Source organism: Taudactylus pleione, unplaced genomic scaffold (assembly GCF_031769625.1).
Source record: "Taudactylus pleione unplaced genomic scaffold, aTauple2 ptg000520l, whole genome shotgun sequence".
Lineage (NCBI taxonomy): Eukaryota > Metazoa > Chordata > Amphibia > Anura > Myobatrachidae > Taudactylus > Taudactylus pleione.
Window position 1 is genome coordinate 8814498 of NW_028284922.1, and position 21415 is coordinate 8835912.

Genomic DNA, 21415 nt, shown 5'->3' on the forward strand with positions numbered 1-21415 from the left:
TGGACTTGTGGCGTACCGTGGTATTCTACAACTAAGGATACGCTATGGCATGTAATACATCGCTTAACTGCTGGGTGGCTAGTGCTCCACTGTTGTAATTTGTACTGAATACCATACTGTTAAATTGGATGGATATCACATTCACGCACTGTACAGTATTTGAATGTTCGCACAACCAATATTTTTAACATCACAAACAGTACATACTGTACAGTAAGCTCTTAGAACGGGACGCAAATCAGTACACATATTGTACATACAGTAACTGTACAGTAGTGAAGCTGCCCGAGTTGTTGTCACGATATAACCAATACTGTAAATTAATGAGATGCAGGCACAGCTTTCACTGAGATGGGTTTAATTATTCTCTAATGGTGGGTACTGTGTACAATATTTGGAAAGGAAAACTTGTTTTTATTGTTAACAGCAGCGGTTTGGTGGAGTGCACAAAGATGAGCCTGCTATGTGCAGTTCTTAATATACAGCCGGCTTGTGGGCTACTGGTTAGGTGATCGCTTTGCAACAATGCTGGTCCCGGGTTCGAGCCCTGGAAAATATATATATTTTTTTTTGCACTGTCGGCTCTGGACACTATAGTGAAACTACTTTAGTAGTGTTGTTGTTTAAAAGTCTGCTTAAAAGTAAGACTTTACAAACTGATTGTGCATTTAAAAAGTGCAAACTTGTGTCAATGTCTGCGCTGTGGTGGCTGTCAGCTCCGATGGGTTGCAATGGGATTTCTTGTGCATGCCCAGTGGAGGGGTTGCAATGACAATGGAATCTGTGGCACATGCCCAGTGGAGCCAAACCATACGCCATGTATCACTACAGTATGCCATGGCGTATGGAAGATGCCCAAGTGCGCATGCCCAGTTGTCTGTATTACTACAGTACAGTATGCTGTTGAATCTTCACACTGCTGTCCCAGACTTGTACACAATAGTCATTTCATGACTTCAGAAACTGCTACAGTAGTGGGCTCTGGGCCTGATTCAGACCCGCTCGTGAGTGCGGAGCGCTCGCAAGCGGGTCGATGTTGCCCAAGTGCGCATGCACATGACGGAGGCAGCTTCGTCATGTGCATGCGCGAGACCCAGATAGCGACGAGGAAGCCGTCGCTCCAGGTCTCGCACCAAAGGGGACATGCTGTCGATGGTGAGTGACAGCACGCCCCCTTTTGTGGGTGTGCTGGGGGCGTGGCTGCCCAGACGGAGGCGTACCCATGGGAACACCTACCATCTGGGTCCGGCGATGTCAGTGGGAGTGTTTTTGGCTCTGATAGAGCCAAAAGCACTCCGGGCTTGCGGCCAATGAGACCCTACCGCAAGGGTCTCGTCGCAAGCCCGATGGTCGTGATGGTCTTGACCATCGTGACCATCTTTTTGGCCGCTTGTATAAGCTGTGGGTGGTCACCCACAGCTATGCGAGCGGCCAGAAGGCCACTCCAATTTTAGATAGGACGGCCCTGATTCAGAGCAAGCGCTCTTGTCAGAGCATCTGGCTCTGAATCAGGCCCTCTGTTTGAGAGGGAAGTCTCTGTATTACAAACTGACTGTGCATTTAAAGCGCAAACTTGTGTCATTGTCGATGCTATTCCTGCTATGGACTCTATAGTGATTTCTCATGATCAGCAACTGGTAGTGGGATCTGTTTGAGGGAGAGGGCTCTGTATTACAAACTGACTGTGCGTTTAAAGCACAAAATAGTGTCAGTTTCGATGCTGTACTAGACTTGGACACTATAGTGATTTTAAGAGTTCAGTAACTGGTAGTGGGATCTGTTTGAGAGAGAAGTCTCTGCATTACAAACTGACTGTGCATTTGAACTGCAAACTTGCGTCAATGTCAGCACGGTTGGCGCTGTGGTGGCTGTCAGCCAGCTCCAAAGGGTTACAAATGGAATCTCTGGCACATGCCCAGTGGAGGGGTTGCAATGACAATGGAATCTGTGGTGCATGCCCAGTGGAGCCAAACCATATGTCATGTATCGCTACGCCATGGCCTATGGAAGATGCCCACCTGTGCATGCCCAGTTGTCTGTATTACTACAGTACAGTATGCTGTTGAATCTTCACACTTGCGCCACTCTGTGCTGTCCCAGACTTGTACACAATAGTCATTTCATGACTTCAGAAACTGCTACAGTAGTGGGCTCTGTTTGAGAGGGAAGTCTCTGACTGTGCGTTTAAAGCGCAAAATGGCATCAGTTTTGATGCTGTACTAGACTTGGACACTATAGTGATTTTAAGAGTTCAGTAACTGGTAGTGGGTTCTGTTCAAGAGAGAGGTCTCTGCATTACAAACTGACTGTGCATTTGAACCACAAACTTGCGTCAATGTCAGCACGGTTGGCGCTGTGGTGGCTGTCAGCCAGCTCCGAAGGGATACAAATGGAATCTCTGGTGCATGGGATTTCTGGCGCATGTGCAGTGAGTCGGGAGTCACACACAGTGCATCAGGTCCCTTCCCCCAAAGCAAGTAAGAGCCTCTCATTACCATAATAAAGGACGCTTTGATAATTCATTTATGGTAAGCAGTCAGCTCTGCCCTTGTGTCCTGAAAAGGCTACGAATAGTGACCATTGCCAAGGACACCATCCCCCATCTGCTAGGACAACTAGTGTGCCGCTATGAATGTGTCTGTACTGTATATTAAAAACTGACAGTGCGGTTGAATTTGCACTCTTGCGCCACTCTCTACATTGTCCCAGACTTGGACACAATAGTGATATTAATGTTAGATTAGTGTGACACACTGTTAGAGCAGGAAAGGGCCTTGCATGGCATATTCTCTCTCCTACAGGGACCTCTGTGTGGGATCAAGTGGGATGAAGAACAAGAGTATATGCGGTGAGTATATCCGGTGAGACGGTCTGTCTGTCTTTACTGTCTGTTCGTCTCTGCCTATCCTCCTTTCTTCAGGGCGTACAGTGGACCTTGCACTCCGATGCGAGGTAGAGTCTGCACCTGGTATAGGTGAAACTCTGGATCTGAGGCCAAAAGTGTCAGTCATGATATTAACTTAAAAGCCTAATCTTTTTGTGCAGTCCTCAGTCCGATAGGGCGTATCGGTCGGCATTGAGGAAGGACTGTTCTCATGTCATCTCCTTCCTCCTAGGTACTGTACAGTAGTCATGTCCATGTCCAGCTTGGAATTCCAGGACCATCTAAGCAACATACGGGCTGAAGGTGAAACAGTGCAACGCAAGCTACGGAAGTACATCTGCATGGCAGCAGGCACTGCACCACACCCCTCTTAGAAATGCATGCTAATGTCATAGTGTATTACAGTTGTTGAGTAAAGACACATCCACTAGCCAACAGAGAAACAAGAGCACGATTACGACATTGTAATCGTGCTGTCGTTTCTCCGTCTGTGATGAGCCTACACTGAACGTGCAGACATTCAGTGCAGGCTCATCAATCATTAGGCAACATGCTGAACCTGACGATATCATCAGGTTGTTCAGCTTGTTTGCCCAATGATAATGTAGATGTTGGAAACGACCAGCGTACGTGCACATCGCTGGTCATTTCCGATAAAAAAGTGCACGATTTGTATCATTCAATCGTTCATAAATTGTTTGCAAAAATGTCTAAAATGACCAGTGATGCACGTGGCCGCTGGTCATTTAGACATCTACAATTACTGTAATGTACCTGTACCATCGTGCAAACAAGCTGGTCAACCTGACGAAAACGTCAGGTTGAGCAATGTTAGCAGATGATTGATGAGTCTGCACTGAATGACTGCTTGTGCAGTGCAGGCTCATCACAGACTGACAAATGACTGCATGATTGCAATGTCGTAATCGGGCACTTTTCAGCACGTTTAGTGGATGGGCAGCATACAGTAACTGTAAGAAAACTGCAGTAATGTATATAAAATGTAGTACTGTAGATTCATACTGTATACTGTTAAACTATAGTACTGTGTAACAGAATATATTTTTAATTTACTGTACACTACTGTATTTGACCGTACAGTACTTACAGGTAAAGTACAATCATTTTTGCTTACTTTTTCTAGTTGGCATCATGCAGTGATTATTAGCAAATCAATTTTGTTTTCATTTTATCTAAAAGCATGTACAGTATTAAAAAGGTGTGATTACTTGCATACAGTACAGTATAGTATGTTAGTTTAAGTAAAAATTGTCATTCATTTATAAAATTGGTGTTTGTGTGTAATTCAGTCTTTAAGTACGTCTGAGACCCAACATCTGTCATTAAAAAGGGACAAAAAGTCAATAACACACAGATGCAGGGGCGTATCTTCCTATTGGCCAGGATTGCCCTCACCAGGGGCGCCGGCCGATGGGGGTTGCCGCCTGCAGTCATATACAGTATCCCTGTTGCCCATCCCAGTGATTTCACAGCTGCACGGAACTTACAGTACAGTAGAATACAGTACAGTACACATACTGTACTCACTGAGGGCCATATTCAATTTAGGGATCTATTTACTAAGCAGTGTTAGGAGACATAGTGAAAAGTGGTAAGAAAGTGATAAGGTGCCAACCAATCAGCTCCCAACTGTAATTTTCCAAACACAGCCTGTGAGATGACAGTTGGGAGCTGATTGTTTGGCACCTTATCACTTTCTTATCACTTATCACTATGGACCTCATTCAGAGTCGGTCGTTGCGGCCGCACGGTTGTACGCCACCGATGTTCGACGTTGCGGCCGTTCAGTCGTATGCAAAAAGGGGCCGGATATGTAAATGATTCCCTCGCAAGTTGCGTCCCTAAGTCCGGATCGGCTGCTGGCCGACCAAGGGGAGGAAGCGGCCCGGAATACAAAAAAATACGCCCCCTTCTCGTACGCATTACACGTCATCTCCGGCCATATAAGGATTAATCGTGACCATCGCGAACCATCGGAACTGGTCGTAGAGCTTAAGGTTGACCATACCCTCTCTTAAGCTCTACGATCATGTCAGTGTAAAAACCTCCCATGTCACATGTGCCATGACGCTACTTTGCTAATTATGCACTCCCATAAACCGTATGCACTCCCATAAAATGCTGTTTGCATAATGAGGCACGCCTGCGTTCGGATCTCCCGTTCCCCCATTTTCAAGCACCTTCCCCTGTTACCACCCACAAACGCATCCATCTGTCACTCAAACTACCGACCTGGCTGTGTTCAAGGAGAGATAAATTTCTGATCGTAACAGCTAGTTTGCGCACGCGCATTGCGAATTTTATGCATGCGCAGTTTAGCGAACACCGGCTGCGTACGACCGAGTGGTCGCAAAGACTGACTCTGAATGAGGTCCATAGTGTCATAAAGTACTGTAGAATATAAATGCCAGAATTTGTGGATAATGTATTAGTGAAGATTTTAAAAAAAATGATACAGTATATATTTTAAAGGTCTCGAACCCGCGGGACAAGAAAATGGTAGAAGCAGTGAGGCTAGGCATTAGCCCCCTAGACCACTGTCTCTACTGTAGTTGCTAGAGTCATGGAATCACTACTATGTCTAAGTCCGGTACAGTGCCGACAGTATTGTACTGTACTTACAGCACATTACCGCAAGTGTGCACAGTCAGTACAGTACAGTATGTACAGTAATACAGACAACTGGGCATGCGCAGTGCTATGAGACTCAATACACCACAGCGTAGCGCGTGACTAGCAATGCGCTATATGGCATATGGAGCACCAAACTACAGTACTGTAGCTGGGAACATCTACATACAGTATACAATATAATGTATTGAGTTTAGTAAGGGTTGAATAACAATACTGAACTACAGTACTGTAGTGAACATTTAAAAAAAATTATCAATGTCTTGAACAGAAGGAGAGGAGTGTAAGCATGGTGGATCACCTAACCCCTTACCCACAAGCCTCTCCTAGTAAGAAATACATCTGTCATGTACAGTACAGTATGTGACATCTACTGTACAGTATGATGAAGTATTCAAGTGGCTGTAGTGTAGTGATAAGAAATCAAACCGCTACATTGCAGACGTCTGTACAACCCGTTTACAGTCAAGGTTACACTTTTTAGTTTTTATTATTATTACACAGTCAGTGTGTAATACGGAGATCCCACTTTCACTGTGTGTGAATCATGACCCACTACTGTATGATCTTCCATACTGTAAGCCATGGCATGGCGCTACATGGGTATGGCTATCGCATTGCGCCACTGTCAATGCATTGCAACCCCTCCACTGGGCATGCACCAGAGATCCCATTTGTAACCCCTTTGAGCTGGCTAAAAGCCACCACAGTGCCAACCGTGCTGACATTGACGCAAGTTTGCGGTTTAAACGCACAGTCAGTTTGTAATGCAGAGACCTCTCTCTCAAACAGAGCCCACTACCAGTTACTGAACTCATAAAATCACTATAGTGTCCAAGTCTGGGACAGCATCGACATTGACGAAAGTTTGTGCTCTAAATGCACAGTCAGTTTGTAATACTGAGACTTCCCTCTCGAACAGAGCCCACTACTGTAGCAGTTTCTGAAGTCATGAAATGACTATTGCGTACAAGTCTGGGACAGCGCAGAATGGCGCAAGTGTGAAGATTCGACAGCATACTGTACTGTAGTAATACAGACAACTGGGCATGCGCAGTTGGGCATCTTCCATATGCCATGGCATAGCGATACATGGCGTATGGTTTGGCTCCACTGGGCATGCACCACAGATTCCATTGTCATTGCAACCCCTCCACTGGGCATGCACCAGAGATCCCATTTGTAACCCTTCAGAGCTGGCTAAAAGCCAACCATGCTGACATTGACTCAAGTTTGCGGTTTAATCGCACAGTCAGTTTGTAATGCAGAGACCTCTCTCTCAAACAGAGCCCACTACCAGTTACTGAACTCATAAAATCACTATAGTGTCCAAGTCTGGGACAGCGCTGGCATTGATGCAAGTTTGCGCTCTAAGGTACAGTATGTAATAAAAATCCCACTTTCACTGTGTTTGACTCCCGAAGCACTGGGCATGCTCTCCACATGTACTGTATTGAATACTGAATATTGTAAGTGAAGATTTTAAAAATAATAATAATAAAAAAAAAACTATATATTTAAGGTCTCGAACCCACGGGACAAGAAGAAGGGAGAAGCGGTGAGACTAGGCATTAGACCGCTAGGCCACACGCTTCACCCATTACTACAGTTCTGTAGTTTGTAAAGTAATGAAATCACTACAATGTCTAGGTCTGGAACAGTGCCGACAGTACTTACATTGGTGCAAGTGTGCAATTTCGACCGCACAGTCAGTGTGTAATACAGAGCTTAATGATTTCAAACTTTATTAGACATTCTTCTGGAAAACGCTGTAATACTGTAAAGTGTAACGAATCACCACTTCTGTCAGCCAATCATCGGGCGGTGATACAGAACATGCATTGGAAATCAGACGTATGCGCTATGTAGTATAGGAAAAGTGACAACTGGTGGGCAAAAAGTTGTATTACACGTAATGACTTTTTTCCAGCATTATGCTACCCTACATTACTAAACTTTCTGTGTGGCATGACTCATGGCGTGGTGTGTAGTGTGCCTTGCATGGCGCGATACATAAGCCTAGGGAGCAACAAACTAGCTGGGCACTTCTGTAGCTTGTCTGAGGGTTTTTTTTAGCTCGCCAGGGTGGTTGAAGCTAAGGGGGGGGAGGTGTGTGACAGGGTCAGCATAGTTCCACATGAAGTGAATGTGGAATGTCCAGATCTCCCAGGTTTAGCAGAGCAAAGGCATTAGGAATGTGAAATGTCCAGTTCAGGTGTTGCCTCAATCAGAGCCTGGAAAGGCAGCTGATGACAGACACCTCTGTGATGCTGGTTTAAGAGCTGCAGAGACACTGGGAAACTGATCCTGTGGTGAAGTAGTCGCCCAGGTTATAGGCCCAGGGGTGACTAGTGTTAGTGTCCACTGAAGAAATATATTGCTGTTTGGAAGACTTTGTGTAACATCTTGGCTATGAAAACTGCCATATCCTGTATACCTGCCTGTGGTGAGAAATAAAGCTGCTGCTGGATTTTACCCGGTCCATGTGATTCTTGTCACATAATATATATACTGTATATATATATGAAAAAATCTAAATCGGAACGGCACTCACCATTGCAGCAATAGAAAAGTCTGTGTTCACTCACCATCTGGGGCCCCCTCCTCTCTTCCTGGCTGCTGTCAGCAAACTGACAGGAGCAGTAGACTGTGCCTGGAGTCTACTGCGCGTGCACGGTTCACCGCGAATATGGTGCGGCATCCATATTCCCTGTAATTTCTTACTGCGCATGCGCAAAACGGAGGGAAAATGGCTGTGGTGGGCATTTTCCAGCATTTTCAGCAGCGCTACTCCATGGGACATTGGAGAGGTAAGTATGAAAAAAAAAGTATGGGTGCAGGGTGTGTGGTGCTGGGGCCCATGTGCACTGCACACCCTGCACCCATTATAAATATGCCCCTGCTCACATAACTCCAACCACCTAAAGTGAGACAAAACACCAGCTTACCAGCGCTGACAGGGACACAGCACCATAGAGAGGTAGCCCTATAGCACCATTACAGTGACTCAAGTTTTGCCAGAAAATAGAGAGATATCACCACAGACAATGACTGTTCCATATACTGTATAAGCGCCAGTAAAACTCCACTTCGTAAGAGGTGAAATAACAGCTACTCTAAAATCCTGACTATTTGGCAGAAATCCATTTAAGATTTATTTATAACGTGTTGGCTGAAGTAATCACCACACAATAAACCCAGCCTGCATTAACTATGCCTACTAAGTTCAGACAGTAAGCTAGCCACTTACATCTGCTGTGTAATCTGTACACAACATCCAAACTATGAACATATGTGTCATCTACATCTGAGGAGCAGCCACTAGCCCTGGAAGCAGGGGCGTATTTATAATGGGTGCAAGGTGTTGCGGTGCACATGGGCCCCTGGGTCCAGGGGGGGCCTGCACTGCACACCCTGCACCCATAATATACTTACCCCTCTGGAGTCCCACGTTGGCGCTGGTGTCTGTGGTGTAAAAATGGCTGAAAAATGGCCACGGCGCCCATTTTCCAATCGTGTGCGCATGCACAGTACAGGGAAAATGGCCACCATGGACATTTTCCCGGTGACCTGTGCATGCGCTATAGACTCTGGGCACACTCAAGTGCCCAGAGTCTATCAATGCGGCGCTGGCTGCGTACAGCTTAGAGTGCAGCCAGCTGCCGAATGGAGAGGAGGGGTTTCGTGACAGAGACTGCACACGGGCTCCCTCCTCCCTAGAAACGCCCCTGCCTGGAAGTATATATTTGGAAACTATATAAAATAATAACAATATTAAGTTTCATTTATTATGCATATATATATTTACAAAGAAGCAGTATAACAAGAATAACTATTTAAAACTGTAGAAGACAGCAGTGTACCATTGGAATCATAGAACAGGATCACCCTTTAACGTAATATCTGCAGTAGATGTCAGGAACCATTACAGTATGTGCACCACCATAAACATAAACCATAACAATTGTTGTACTGTTTATGTGACTGTTGTCTGTTTATAAGTTATGCTCATAGAAGAAAAGTGAAAGAAACTGTTCCCGGGTAATAAAGTATGTGTGAGACGGGCCTTAGGGGTCTATTTACTAAACAGTGTTAGGAGACAGAGTGAAAAGTGATAAGGTGCCAGCCAATCAGCTCCCAACTGTCATTTTTCAAACATAGCCTGTGAGATGGCAGTTAGGAGCAGATTGCCTGGCACATTATCACTTTTCACTCTGTCTCCTAACACTGCTTACTAAATAGACCCCTTAGTGTGTGAATACTGGTGGAGATCACTAGTAGAGGGGGAGGGAAGGTTAGGTATTGGGTGTTGAATACCTAATTGGGACATCATTCAACATTAATGCTGGGTACACACTGACAGATATATTGGTGATCAATTTATCAGCCAATATATCTGCTGCCCATCGGCTAGTGTTAACCCGCGATATGTCGGTGAACATCGTCGTTCACCGACGTATCGCATTGGATGTGCTGCACAGCCGATGGAGAGATATGTCTGCAGACCGCCCGTACACACACAGCGGCAGTCGCGGGGAGGGGGGTGGGACACGCCCCCTGGCCGCCTGGACCCGCAGCTAGACACAGATGACGGCCATTCAGTGTGTATGAACGACCATCATCTGCAGATATACAGTCAGGTGCATAAATATTGGGACATTGACAGAATTTTCATATTTTGGCCTCTATTCACCACCACAATGGATTTGAAATGAAACAAACAAGATGTGCTTTAACTGCAGACTTTCAGATTTAATTTGAGGGTAATTACATCCAAATCAGGTGAACGGTGTAGGAATTACAACGGTTTATATATGTGCCTCCCACTTTTTAAGGGGCCAAAAGTAATGGGACTATCAACTCAAAAGCTATTTCATGGACAGGTTTGGGCTGTTCCCTCATTAGTTCATTATCAATTAAGCAGGTAAAAGGTCTGGAGTTGATTCTAGGTGTGACGTTTGCATTTGGAATCAGTTGCTGTCGACTCTCAATCTCTCGATCCAAAGAGCTGTCACTATCAGTGAAGCAAGCCATCATTAGGCTGAAAATTCAAAACAAACCCATCAGAGAGATACCAAAAACATTAGGTGTGACCAAATCAACTGTTTGGATCATTCTTAAAAAGAAAGAATGCACCGGAGAGCTCAGCAACACCAAAAGACACGGAAGACCACGGAAAACAACTGTGGTGGATGACAAAATAATTATTTCCCTGGAGAAGAAAAACCCCTTCACAACAGTTGGCCAAATCAAGAACACTCTCTAGGAGTTAGGTGTATATGTGTCGAAGTCAACAATCAAGAGAAGACTTCACAAGAGTGAATATAGAGGGTTCACCACAAGATTTAAACCATTGGTGAGCCTCAACAACAGGAAGACCAAATTAGAGTTTGCCAAACAACATCTAAAAAAGCCATTACAGTTCTGGAACAACATCCTATGGACAGATGAGACAAAGATCAACTTGTACCAGAGTGATGGGAAGAGAAGAGTATGGAGAAGGAAAGGAACTGCTCATGATCCAAAACATACCACCTCATCAGTGAAGCATGGTGGTGGTAGTGTCATTGCGTGGGCATGTATGGCTGCCAATGGAACTGGTTCCCTTGTATTTATTGATGATGTGACTGCTGACAAAAGCAGCAGAATGAATTCTGAAGTGTTTCGGGCAATATTATATGCTCATATTCAGTCAAATGCTTCAGAACTCATTGGACGGCGCTTCACAGTGCAGATGGACAATGACCCAAAGCATACTGCAAAAGCAACCAAAGAGTTTTTTAAAGCTAAAAAGTGGAATGTTATGCAATGGCCAAGTCAATCCCCTGACCTTAATCTGATTGAGCATGCATTTCACTTGATGAAGACAAAACTGAAGGGAAAATGCCCCAAGAACAAGCAGGAACTGAAGACATTTGCAGTAGAGGCCTGGCAGAGCATCACCAGGGATGAAACCCAGCGTCTGGTGATGTCTATGCGTTCCAGACTTCAGGCTGTAATTGCCTGCAAAGGATTTGCAACAAAGTATTAAAAAGTGAAAGTTAGATTTAGGATTGTTTAGTTTGTCCCATTACTTTTGGCCCCTTAAAAAGTGGGAGGCACATATAGAAACCATTGTAATTCCTACACCTTTCACCTGATTTGGATGTAATTACCCTCAAATTAAATCTGAAAATCTGCAGTTAAAGCACATCTTGTTTGTTTCATTTCAAAGCCATTGTGCTCGTGAATAGAGGCCAAAATTTGAAAATTCTGTCAATGTCCCAATATTTATGCACCTGACTGTATCTGTATAGTGTGTAATTTAAATAGGGTCAAATAACTATCCAGAGGTTATAGAAATACTAGCATAGTATATTTAACACAAGGTTCCAGTTGTGATCGGGAAGATATCCAGATATAGACCTTCTTGGAAATTAAGGAAATAAATGATTAATCTAGTAAATAGTTTGTGGATTAAATACTGTCGGGTTCTAAATAAAGATGTGCACTGACCCTCATGTTTTGGTTTTGATTTTGGATCTCCCCTGGTTTTGGATCTGGATTATTTTTTCCAAAACCTCACCTCCGTGTTTTGTTTTTTGGTTTTGGATCTGGATTTTTTCTTAAAAAACCATAAAAACAGCTAAAATCACATCAAATTGGCCTTTTTTTGTTCATACAGTATTATTAACCTCAATAACATTCATTTCCACTCATTTCTAGTCAATTTTAACCACCTCTCAGCTCACAATATTGATTTTTTCATCTAGTTTAGGCCCAAAATTTGCACCAAGATAGCTGGCTGACTGCAGCAGTGGGCAGCACAAACACATGGGAGTTTAACTTCAAACATAGCACATCAGGAAACACTTTTATTATTCAAGAGAGGCCTGAGGGAGTTGGAGTATATATGTAGTTGAAGGCAGGCAGGGCAGGGACAGGGAGAGTTGATTTGTAGTAAATTTAATTTTGTTTTTTGATTCCGAAGAAAATTTATGAAGGAGAAGGGGAGGGGAGTAGGCATTTAAAAAAAATGTGATTACATTCACATCAGTCCTTGCCACAGAAGAATCCTTGAGCATGGCTGCTGCTGGGAGATGATTTTCTCATCCCAGAAGGGGACCAGGAAGAGTGCTTTCCAAAAACAAATAAACAATTGACTTAAATAATCCTTTGCAAACCTTCTAAAAAAGGCATTTCCCAACCTGTACAGGGCATAAAAAAACATAGTTAGTTAGTGACCTCAAAGTGCCACTTAACCAGCACAGATATGTGGACAAATGTAAGATCTATGATTTAAGGCAGGAGTAGCCAACCCTGGTCCTCGAGAGCTACCAACAGTGCATATTTTCCAGGTCTCCTCACAGAATCACAACTATAATAAACTGCACCTGTTGATCTTTCTAAATGTTTTGGTGAGTAATGAATACACCTGTGCACCAGCTAGGTCATCTGGAAAACATGAGCTCTCGAGGCCCGAGGTTGGCTACCCCCCCTGATTTAATACCTTACGTTGTGTCTTTCTTGAGAATCCTGCACCTGCTTCTGTGGCTAGGAGTGGATTTTCATCCCAGAAGGGGACCATGAAGAGTACTTCCAAAAAACAATTGACTTAAATAATCCTTTGCAAACCTTCTGTAAAGGCATTTTCCAACTTGTACAGGGACATTAAAAAAAACATAGTTAGTTAGTGGCCTTCAAACTACCATTGTTCCCACTGTCCATTTAACCATATCAGATATGTGAACAAGCGGAACAGAGCATTAAATGCAACATTTCAGATTTAAGGTTTAAGTCTTACGTTGTGTCTTTCTTGGGAATTCTTTCTTGAGCGCCATGCCTGCTTGCAGGGAGTGGATTTTTTTTCATCCCAGAAGGGGACCAGGAACAGGAAGTGTGCTTTCCAAAAATAGATAAACAATGCTGTTCTGTAAAGGAATTTCCCAACCTGTACAGGTACATTTAAAAAAAACAGAGTTAGTTAGTGGACTTCAAATTGCCATTGTTCCCACTGCACACTTAACCATATTACTTAGATATGTGAACAAGCGGAACAGAGCATTAAATGCAACATTTCAGTTAAGTTTTAAGTGTCTGTAGATCCATTTAGAAAGCAGAAAAAGAGCTCCACCACAAGCAGCAGATGACTAAACTCACACACAAAGGTTTAATAGAATAGATACAACACCAGATCAGATGCTTACCCTGGAGGATCTGTCTGATTCATCTTGGTGCCCTCAAGACCAAGATTGTGCAAATTCTGCCAACCTTCTGGATGTGAATTGTCTAATTTGCATGGGGAAAACCCAACCCTCAGATGAGATGGATCTCAGCCAGTGAACAACATTGAATTCACCATAAAAAAGTCACAATGGAAGACTACAGTGTGGAGAATCTTTCTTCACAGTCAGGAGAGGGCTCAGAGAACATGAAAAAGGTTGCTCTAGGTGCTGAACTTCAAGGGATTTCTCCATCATGTTGTGCAGTGTGGAAAGGTTTCATTCACATGTTTTCTATAAAGCAGTTCAAAGTTACAGCCTTCAAAGTGTCTGGCTATAACATCCACCTTTGCCAAAAATTACCAAAGACAATCACAAGCAAAGGATTCGTCTGTCCGGAATCTGTCTAGGAATTCATGGATCGTATCTGGCCTGAATGCACTAAGACATCCAGTGATTCTGTGTTCTGTAGCCGACTTTATTCCTACCTGAATCGCAAACTGAAATACGGAATAGTGAGCACAGACAACATGGAGGCCTTCCATCCTGCACTTCCTGTCCAAAAAGGGTGAGCAGGGTACAGAAAGAGGAACTAGATGTCCCGATTACTTTTTAAAAAAATCTATAATAGATAGATGATGTGGAGAGAGAAGAGCTTCAGATGTTGGAACAGGGGCTCCCACCTATTTGGCTTCCCTCCAGAGAGCAGAGCTCTGTTCCTCAGGAAGTGTCTATGCCTGAGCTGATGATAGGTAGTCTCTGTCTGTTGGTAAACACCTTTCAGGAGATGGCAACCCAGAATAACAACAACTATAATAATGTGTCCACTGATAACCAGCCTGATCCCTTAACAGCAACATACCCCATATGGCCAACTCATATAACATGACACCCAGTTTGCAGCCTCCTCTTCCTTATGACACTAATCCAGTCGCCATGGTTGATCAATCAGCCATGTGTGGTCCACCCAATTTTTGGCCTTCTACATTCTAACATCATAATAACACACTAGACTTATAATCTTTGCTTTTTTATATTTTTGAATAGAACAGTTTTAGAATTTAGGATGTCCATTCTATATAGGTTTGTAAACTTTATAAGCTGTTAGGATAACATTTCTGCTATGTTTAAGATGAAAAAAAAAACTGTTTGTAAACCAATAACTTACAAAAATAAAAGTTTTCATTGCAATATTCATGTCTGTTTGTTTTTTAAAAGAGATTTTTTTATTACTGGTTTTGTTTACAAAATGCAATAAAAATATTTATCAAAATAAAAAAAAAACAATAAAAAATTGTTTTTATTTTTTAACTGATGGTGTGGCTAACACGCACACAGAAAAAAAAAAATGTTCACACTGGGGGTGAACCCCTGACAGAGGCAGCAGCCCCTCAACAGACAGCAGCACAGCATCCCTGCGCAGCTACACCGATGACAGTGACAGCCAGGTGTGGCTGACACGTACACAAATTTTTTTTTTGGGAAGCAGCCCCTCGACAGACAGCAGCACAGCACCCCTGCGCAGCTACGCTGATGACAGTGACCGCCAGGTGTGGCTGACACCGTGACACGTACACAAAAAAAATAGTTTTTTTATTTTTGGGCAGCAGCTCCTCGACAGACAGCAGCACAGCACCCCTGCGCCCCTATGCCGATGACAGGTGTGGCTGACATGCCACACAAAAAAAAATAATTCTTTTTTTTTAATACTGGGGTGAACCCCTGAAAAGAGGCAGCAGCCCCTTAACAGACAGCAGCACAGCACCCCTGCACTGATGACAAGTGTGGCTAACACTAATTTTGAAAAAAAAAATCACACTGGGGGCAGGTGAAGAGCACCCCTGAAGGACAGAGTACCCCCTAGACAACACAGCACTACAGCCAGCCAGCCCCTATGGACAGGACAGTACAACAGCCAGCCCCTATGGGCAGGACAACGACAACCAGCCAGCCCCTATGGACACGACAACAGCCAGCCAGCCCCTGTATAGAAGACAACAGCCAGTCCTTATGGACAACAGTAGCCAGCCCCTATGCAGTGTCAGCGTGCAATTAATAATAACACAGCATGTCTGACTGAGGAAGCCGCTGAACTCTTAGGCGGAAAAATGCATTTTACAAAGTGACGCTGGCAGATACTGATCCTACTTACCGATCACAAGCTGGAAGGGCATTGAATGCTTTCAACCACTAGAGATGATCAACACAACTGAGAGTGATTTACCGCCTGGAGGATCCCGGTAAAAAAGAACAATTTTTTTTATTTTTTTATTTACCACATGGCCATGATGGATATTAGCCAAAACTGCATACTCTAAAGAAATAACATCTCTGGCAAATATACAGCTAAATAGCTGTCTATATATAAAAACTAAGAGACTGTTAAATAGTTTTTTTCTATATGCATATTATGCTTCTACAAGCAAACAAAGGGGAACTATACTGTATTGGCTAAAGATTAACAAGCTGCTATTAATTGTTGGATATCTTATTCACGCTTAAAGCTGTTACACAGGTGCAGCAGCTGAGCACACCCACACGGAGAACATTATCATCGATAAATAGTGTGCTGCTTGAAACTTCTATATCAGGTTAAACAGCAGAAGTTAAATACTGTGTATCAATTTGTATCCGAGTACAAGAAATATCAATTGCTACAAATGTATCCTCACAACTGAAAACTAAGTAGAATCTGTTTGCCTACTTGTTATATGTATCAATTTATGGTAAATCCTAAATAGACATGAATGTGCATGCAAAATAATTGGCAGTGATTCAAAAGAGAAGGCTTTTTAGGTTTAATAAGGTGTTTTAATTTTGTTGAATTAGTTTTTTTTAGCGTTTTATACATAAATTAAAATCCTATGTGGTATATACAATCTGATTGAGATTAATGATTAATCATTGGATTATAAATATTGCTGACCGGCATTTGGTATATGTTCATTGAAAGAATTATTTTATGTACTTTTAGAAGTTATTACTTTGTTAACAAATATATATTTAATTTAGCTGTTTTCAGCGCTCTCTCTCCTTTTTTCTATTTTTCCACATGTGTAAGATCAGGAGGTTATGAATAGATCTCCTATATAGAGAGCTGCAGATTCAGCATTTATTAATTACTGTTTTCCTACTTAAATTGTGTTTTTTAAAAAAAGATTGGCGCAAGGTATATTTTGTTTCTTTTTGTGTTATTCTATTATGAGTCTTTATTGAGGAAAGTGCTGTTTGTTTTCAATTACCATAATCAAGCTATCTGCTTACAATACAGATTCAGTATACTCACATACTGTATCCAGTTACTCCAGCATTAACCCTGTGATTACCTGTTAATTGTATGAGCCCCTAGTATCCTGAGTGAAGTCCTGGCGACATCTCAGTACCTGTGAGAGCATCTCTCTATGGGAAAATGGTGGCTCTTATAGGCGAAGACATCTGTAACATGGTTCTAGGGATCTCATTCAATTATTCAGGTGTATCATAACACCCTTACCTAGGGTGTATCATAACACCCTTACCAGCTCCTAGGGCATGCAGACAAAAGAGCCGACCAGTTTGCTAATTTGTGAGCATGCACGGGATTGTGATCCTGCCACATGCACACAGGACCAGCCAGACAGGGAAGGACTGCCGCTGATTGTTTTTATGTGGTAACATGGATTACTTCACAACATGTCCAGTGTGTCCAGATACAGATGTACACAGCACTTATTTCAAACTTGTCCTAAGGTATATTAATACATACTTTTTGGATCTCCTCATATTGCCCCTGCAAGAAATAAACTCATCTACTGTATGTTTCTGAAAGGAACAAACATGCATTGTTATTAAGGTCTGAAGACAGTAGAGGCTTATAGTATACACAAACTAGTGAGGAACTTATAAAAAAATTAATTGATGGAGATTCATTTGTAAATATTTTAATTGCCTAAATGTACTAGCTACACTGGTTTAGACATGGCAGCCTCCAAGCAAATAAGATAATCTGGACATATTTCTGCTAATCATTGCCCACTGAACAATAGAAAATATTCTAGAGAGCCTCATTCTACTAGTGATAGCAGAGTTCATTTAGATGTATTGTGTTTACCATGGAAGTACACATTATTATCTAGACACCATAATGTTAACATGGTAAAAATGTCGACAGAAAAAATGTTGACACTAAAAATTTTAACATTAATAATGTTGACACTGCCAAAATGTCAATATATTCAAAATGTTAACATAAAAATGTTTACAGGTACATAATGTCAACATTCAATTCTTATCTTAATCCTTAACTCTAAACCATGACTCTATACCCTAACCGTAGCCCTAACCCTCAATTTATATTGTCAACATTTTGACTGTCATCTTTATTCTTTCCAATAGGTATCGATAGGGTATGTAAACAGATGACTATATACAAAAATAGTGTAATATGTTTCAAACAGGTTTATTAAACAAAATATAAAATATTCAATAGCTAACTGTTCTTGGAATAAAACAATCAGCAGGTAAGAGGATGGAAGATTTACCAGATAATTCATATTTAAAACTAATTCCAGCGTGGTTAAAGTCACAGCCCGGCATCTCTGGTACAGATTGAGTCGTGTTTCTCTGCATTTGTGGTGCGAATAAGATGTAAATTTATATAAAAAGCTGCTGAGCTACACCTTTCACTGGGCGTCTCAAGCCGGGTGGCGTATTGAGGCTTGGTGTATAAGGACGCAGCTGTACATTCATAGTATATGTCTAGGATTGCATCAGTGTCCTTTCATAACAAATTGGAAGTGTCCTTTTGGCCATATAAACTGTCATGAGATATGTAATCACAAGGAGGTTAAGTGAAAAGTGTATCCATTATCACATAATCATTAGCATAATGTATTGTAGTTTTATAGACATTACTTATCATTGTAAACTAGGAATTTACAGCTCTTGTTTAGAGAAAAAAATTACAATAAAAAATGCACAAGAATACATAAATTATCATACCATACCCATTGGCTAGATCAAAAGGCGTTGTGTCATAGGCTCATCTTAGTACTATTTGTTAGAAAAAAATATTATTTTAACACTACCACTTATAGGTAAAAAAATAACTGAAAGCATACACAAAGGAGCCATTTTAGAATAGAACTATATAAGGAGACCCGCCCACCATCTTAGGACCATGATTATGTAAAACGCCATTTTAAGAACTTTTCCACCAGCTTACCTAAACACATTGCTCACAAGGTAAATCCAACACATGTATAATAATAATAAGCTACCGCAAATACAGTATGAATTAGATGTTTATGGGAAGTGCTTGTAAAGAAACAAACTGAGGCTCAGTGTTAAGGTGCCTGCAGACTTAGCGATATTTTACACGATTTGCCCGATTCCGACGCATCGTGACGACAAATCGTGTAAAAAATTTCCTATTCGTGAGTGTCTACTCACGATCACGATGCCGCTGCGCGTACCCACTGGTCGTACATCACATCTTCAGATCTGCCGTGCTGTAGAGCAGATTTGCAGATCTCAGTCTCGATGCACTGGAATAGTTAGGAGACATGATAGATCGTTTGTCACATTGGACAGTTTTTAACACCAAATCGTGCTCACGACTGCCGGGGAGAATTCAAGGTGAAATCAGACACATCGTCGGATCATAAGCACATCGCCAAGTGTGTAGGCACCTTTTGGCAGCAGATTTTGGGGCAACATAAACATGTTGGGAAATACAGTAAAATGTATTTTATTTTTAATTAACTAGCTCTTGTTAGTAAATCTAAACTAGTAATAATGCTCCATTACAGTTGCAATATATGTATTAGATAAATGTAGTTTTTGTAATAAAAGTAAAGTATTAATGAATGACTTGTTCTTCTTTCTGGGCCCAGAATGGAGAAGTCAGGTAGGTCATCTGCAGCAAACCTTCTAGTTGAACTCCGCTGATAGCTGTTGGAAAATAAACAATATAAAAACATGTAATGAGTACATAGGAATGTATGTATTGCAGAAACGCAGCACATAATGTATTAGACCCTTTGCTGCCATTTTAAAAATTATTTGTTATTGGAGCTTACAAGGAAAAAAAAGATAATAGACATAGGCACACTAATATATAGCAGTCTGCACAGAAGTAGGTATTAGCAGATATCAAACAATTAAATAGAAAGTAAAATTGGCTGGCAAGGTAGAGTTGGAAGATATATACTATATACAACTATATACAACTCAAAGACATACAGAGTAATAAAAATACAACAATTAAGAAGGCCCAACTTTTAGATCACGCATAGTCGACAATCCTCATAAACAAGCCACATCAAGAGACATGAGGCCACAACGGTTATTTATCCAACATTGTTTAATGCAATCAGAGGCTCTTTCATCAACTGCCCAAACTCGTACTGCTGGGTAATACAAAAACTTTTATGAAATTGTGTTTTAATATCTATAGACAGTGAATCAATATATTCTTACGTAATCTGGAACAGGTTTTCCGTGCTTGTTTCCTTATGCAAAGCAAATTCTGGCCAGTCCATTTGAAGCGCATAAAATAATTTGGCCTGGACCAAGGACATGGTAGGTGGTTCTTTCTAGATCCACATGTGTAATATACAGTTTCTAGCAACTGCTGAGACCATTATCAACAACGTTTTACTTCCTGTTGGTAGTTTGGTGGATGAAGGAATGATCCCCAGTATTACCCACTCAGTGGAAAAATGGAGGTAATTAAGTAAATTGGTTAACCCTTTTCTCATAAAAGGGAACAATTTGCAAACCCTACATCTGGGTGTTCATGATGTTATTGTCTTCGCACTTTTAACTTATAAATAAACCATTTAAAAAAAAATTAAACATAGAGAGAACGCGTTGGTGAATAAACACAACTAGACTGCATACCTAAAATATCAACACAATTTATTAACAGACAGAAATAATGTTAAGTATATATCAAGAAATAAAAATGATAAAAAATAAATGCATATAAAATTCATACAGGAATATCATAATAAAGTCTTGTGTATATTAATTTCCGAATGATTCATCAGACTCCAGTATTCAATAAATATAAGTTTCAATTATAGACTGTAACAGTTTTCCAGTTCCAAATGGCAATACTTACTTAATGACAATTGTCAAATTGTAGCAATATATTATCAAATGCTTGCTGTGAGAGAATAACATTGCTATTTGGAACTGGGAAACTGGTGCAGTCTATAAATGAGACTTAAGGTGCCCACAGACATAGCGATGTGCTCACATTTAGCCGATGTGTATGATTTCCCTTGAAACTATCCCCGGCAGCTCTGCACACGATCTGAACATGATTTCATACGATTTTGGTGTCCAATCTTCATACGATCTCTCCTGCATCCGGACTTTTATAGTGCATCATGTCCTAGATTGTCAGATCTGCCCTACTGCACGGAAGATCTGATGATGCGATGTGCAACCAGCGTGGACGCGCATTGCATCGTGATCGTGAGTGGGGACTCACGATTTACTTATGACTTGGCCATATTTTACACGATCTGTCGTTCCAGTGTGTCGGAATTGGCCAGATCGGGTAAAATATCGCTGTGTGTGTGGGCAGCATTATACTGGTGCAAGTGGGCATTTCAGTTTCTAGAAAATCATCTGTGGCATTCGCATAAGACACTGACACAACTGTGGCAAAAGACACAGCCCTGTCTCA

At 41.7% G+C, this 21415-nt stretch overlaps 1 protein-coding gene across 2 annotated transcripts in view; it reads right to left on the bottom strand.

The window, feature by feature from the left end:
- Positions 1–18156: 18156 nt before the first annotated feature.
- LOC148501331 (uncharacterized) overlaps positions 18157–21415 on the bottom strand; it is a 276950-nt gene continuing 273691 nt past the window's right edge. For both annotated transcript variants that reach the window (XM_088450639.1, XM_088450638.1), the window contains one exon: positions 18157–19668. In XM_088450639.1, the coding sequence (XP_088306765.1) occupies positions 19648–19668 (21 nt within the window). In that variant the 3' untranslated portion in view covers positions 18157–19647. The remainder of the gene's footprint in view (positions 19669–21415) is intronic.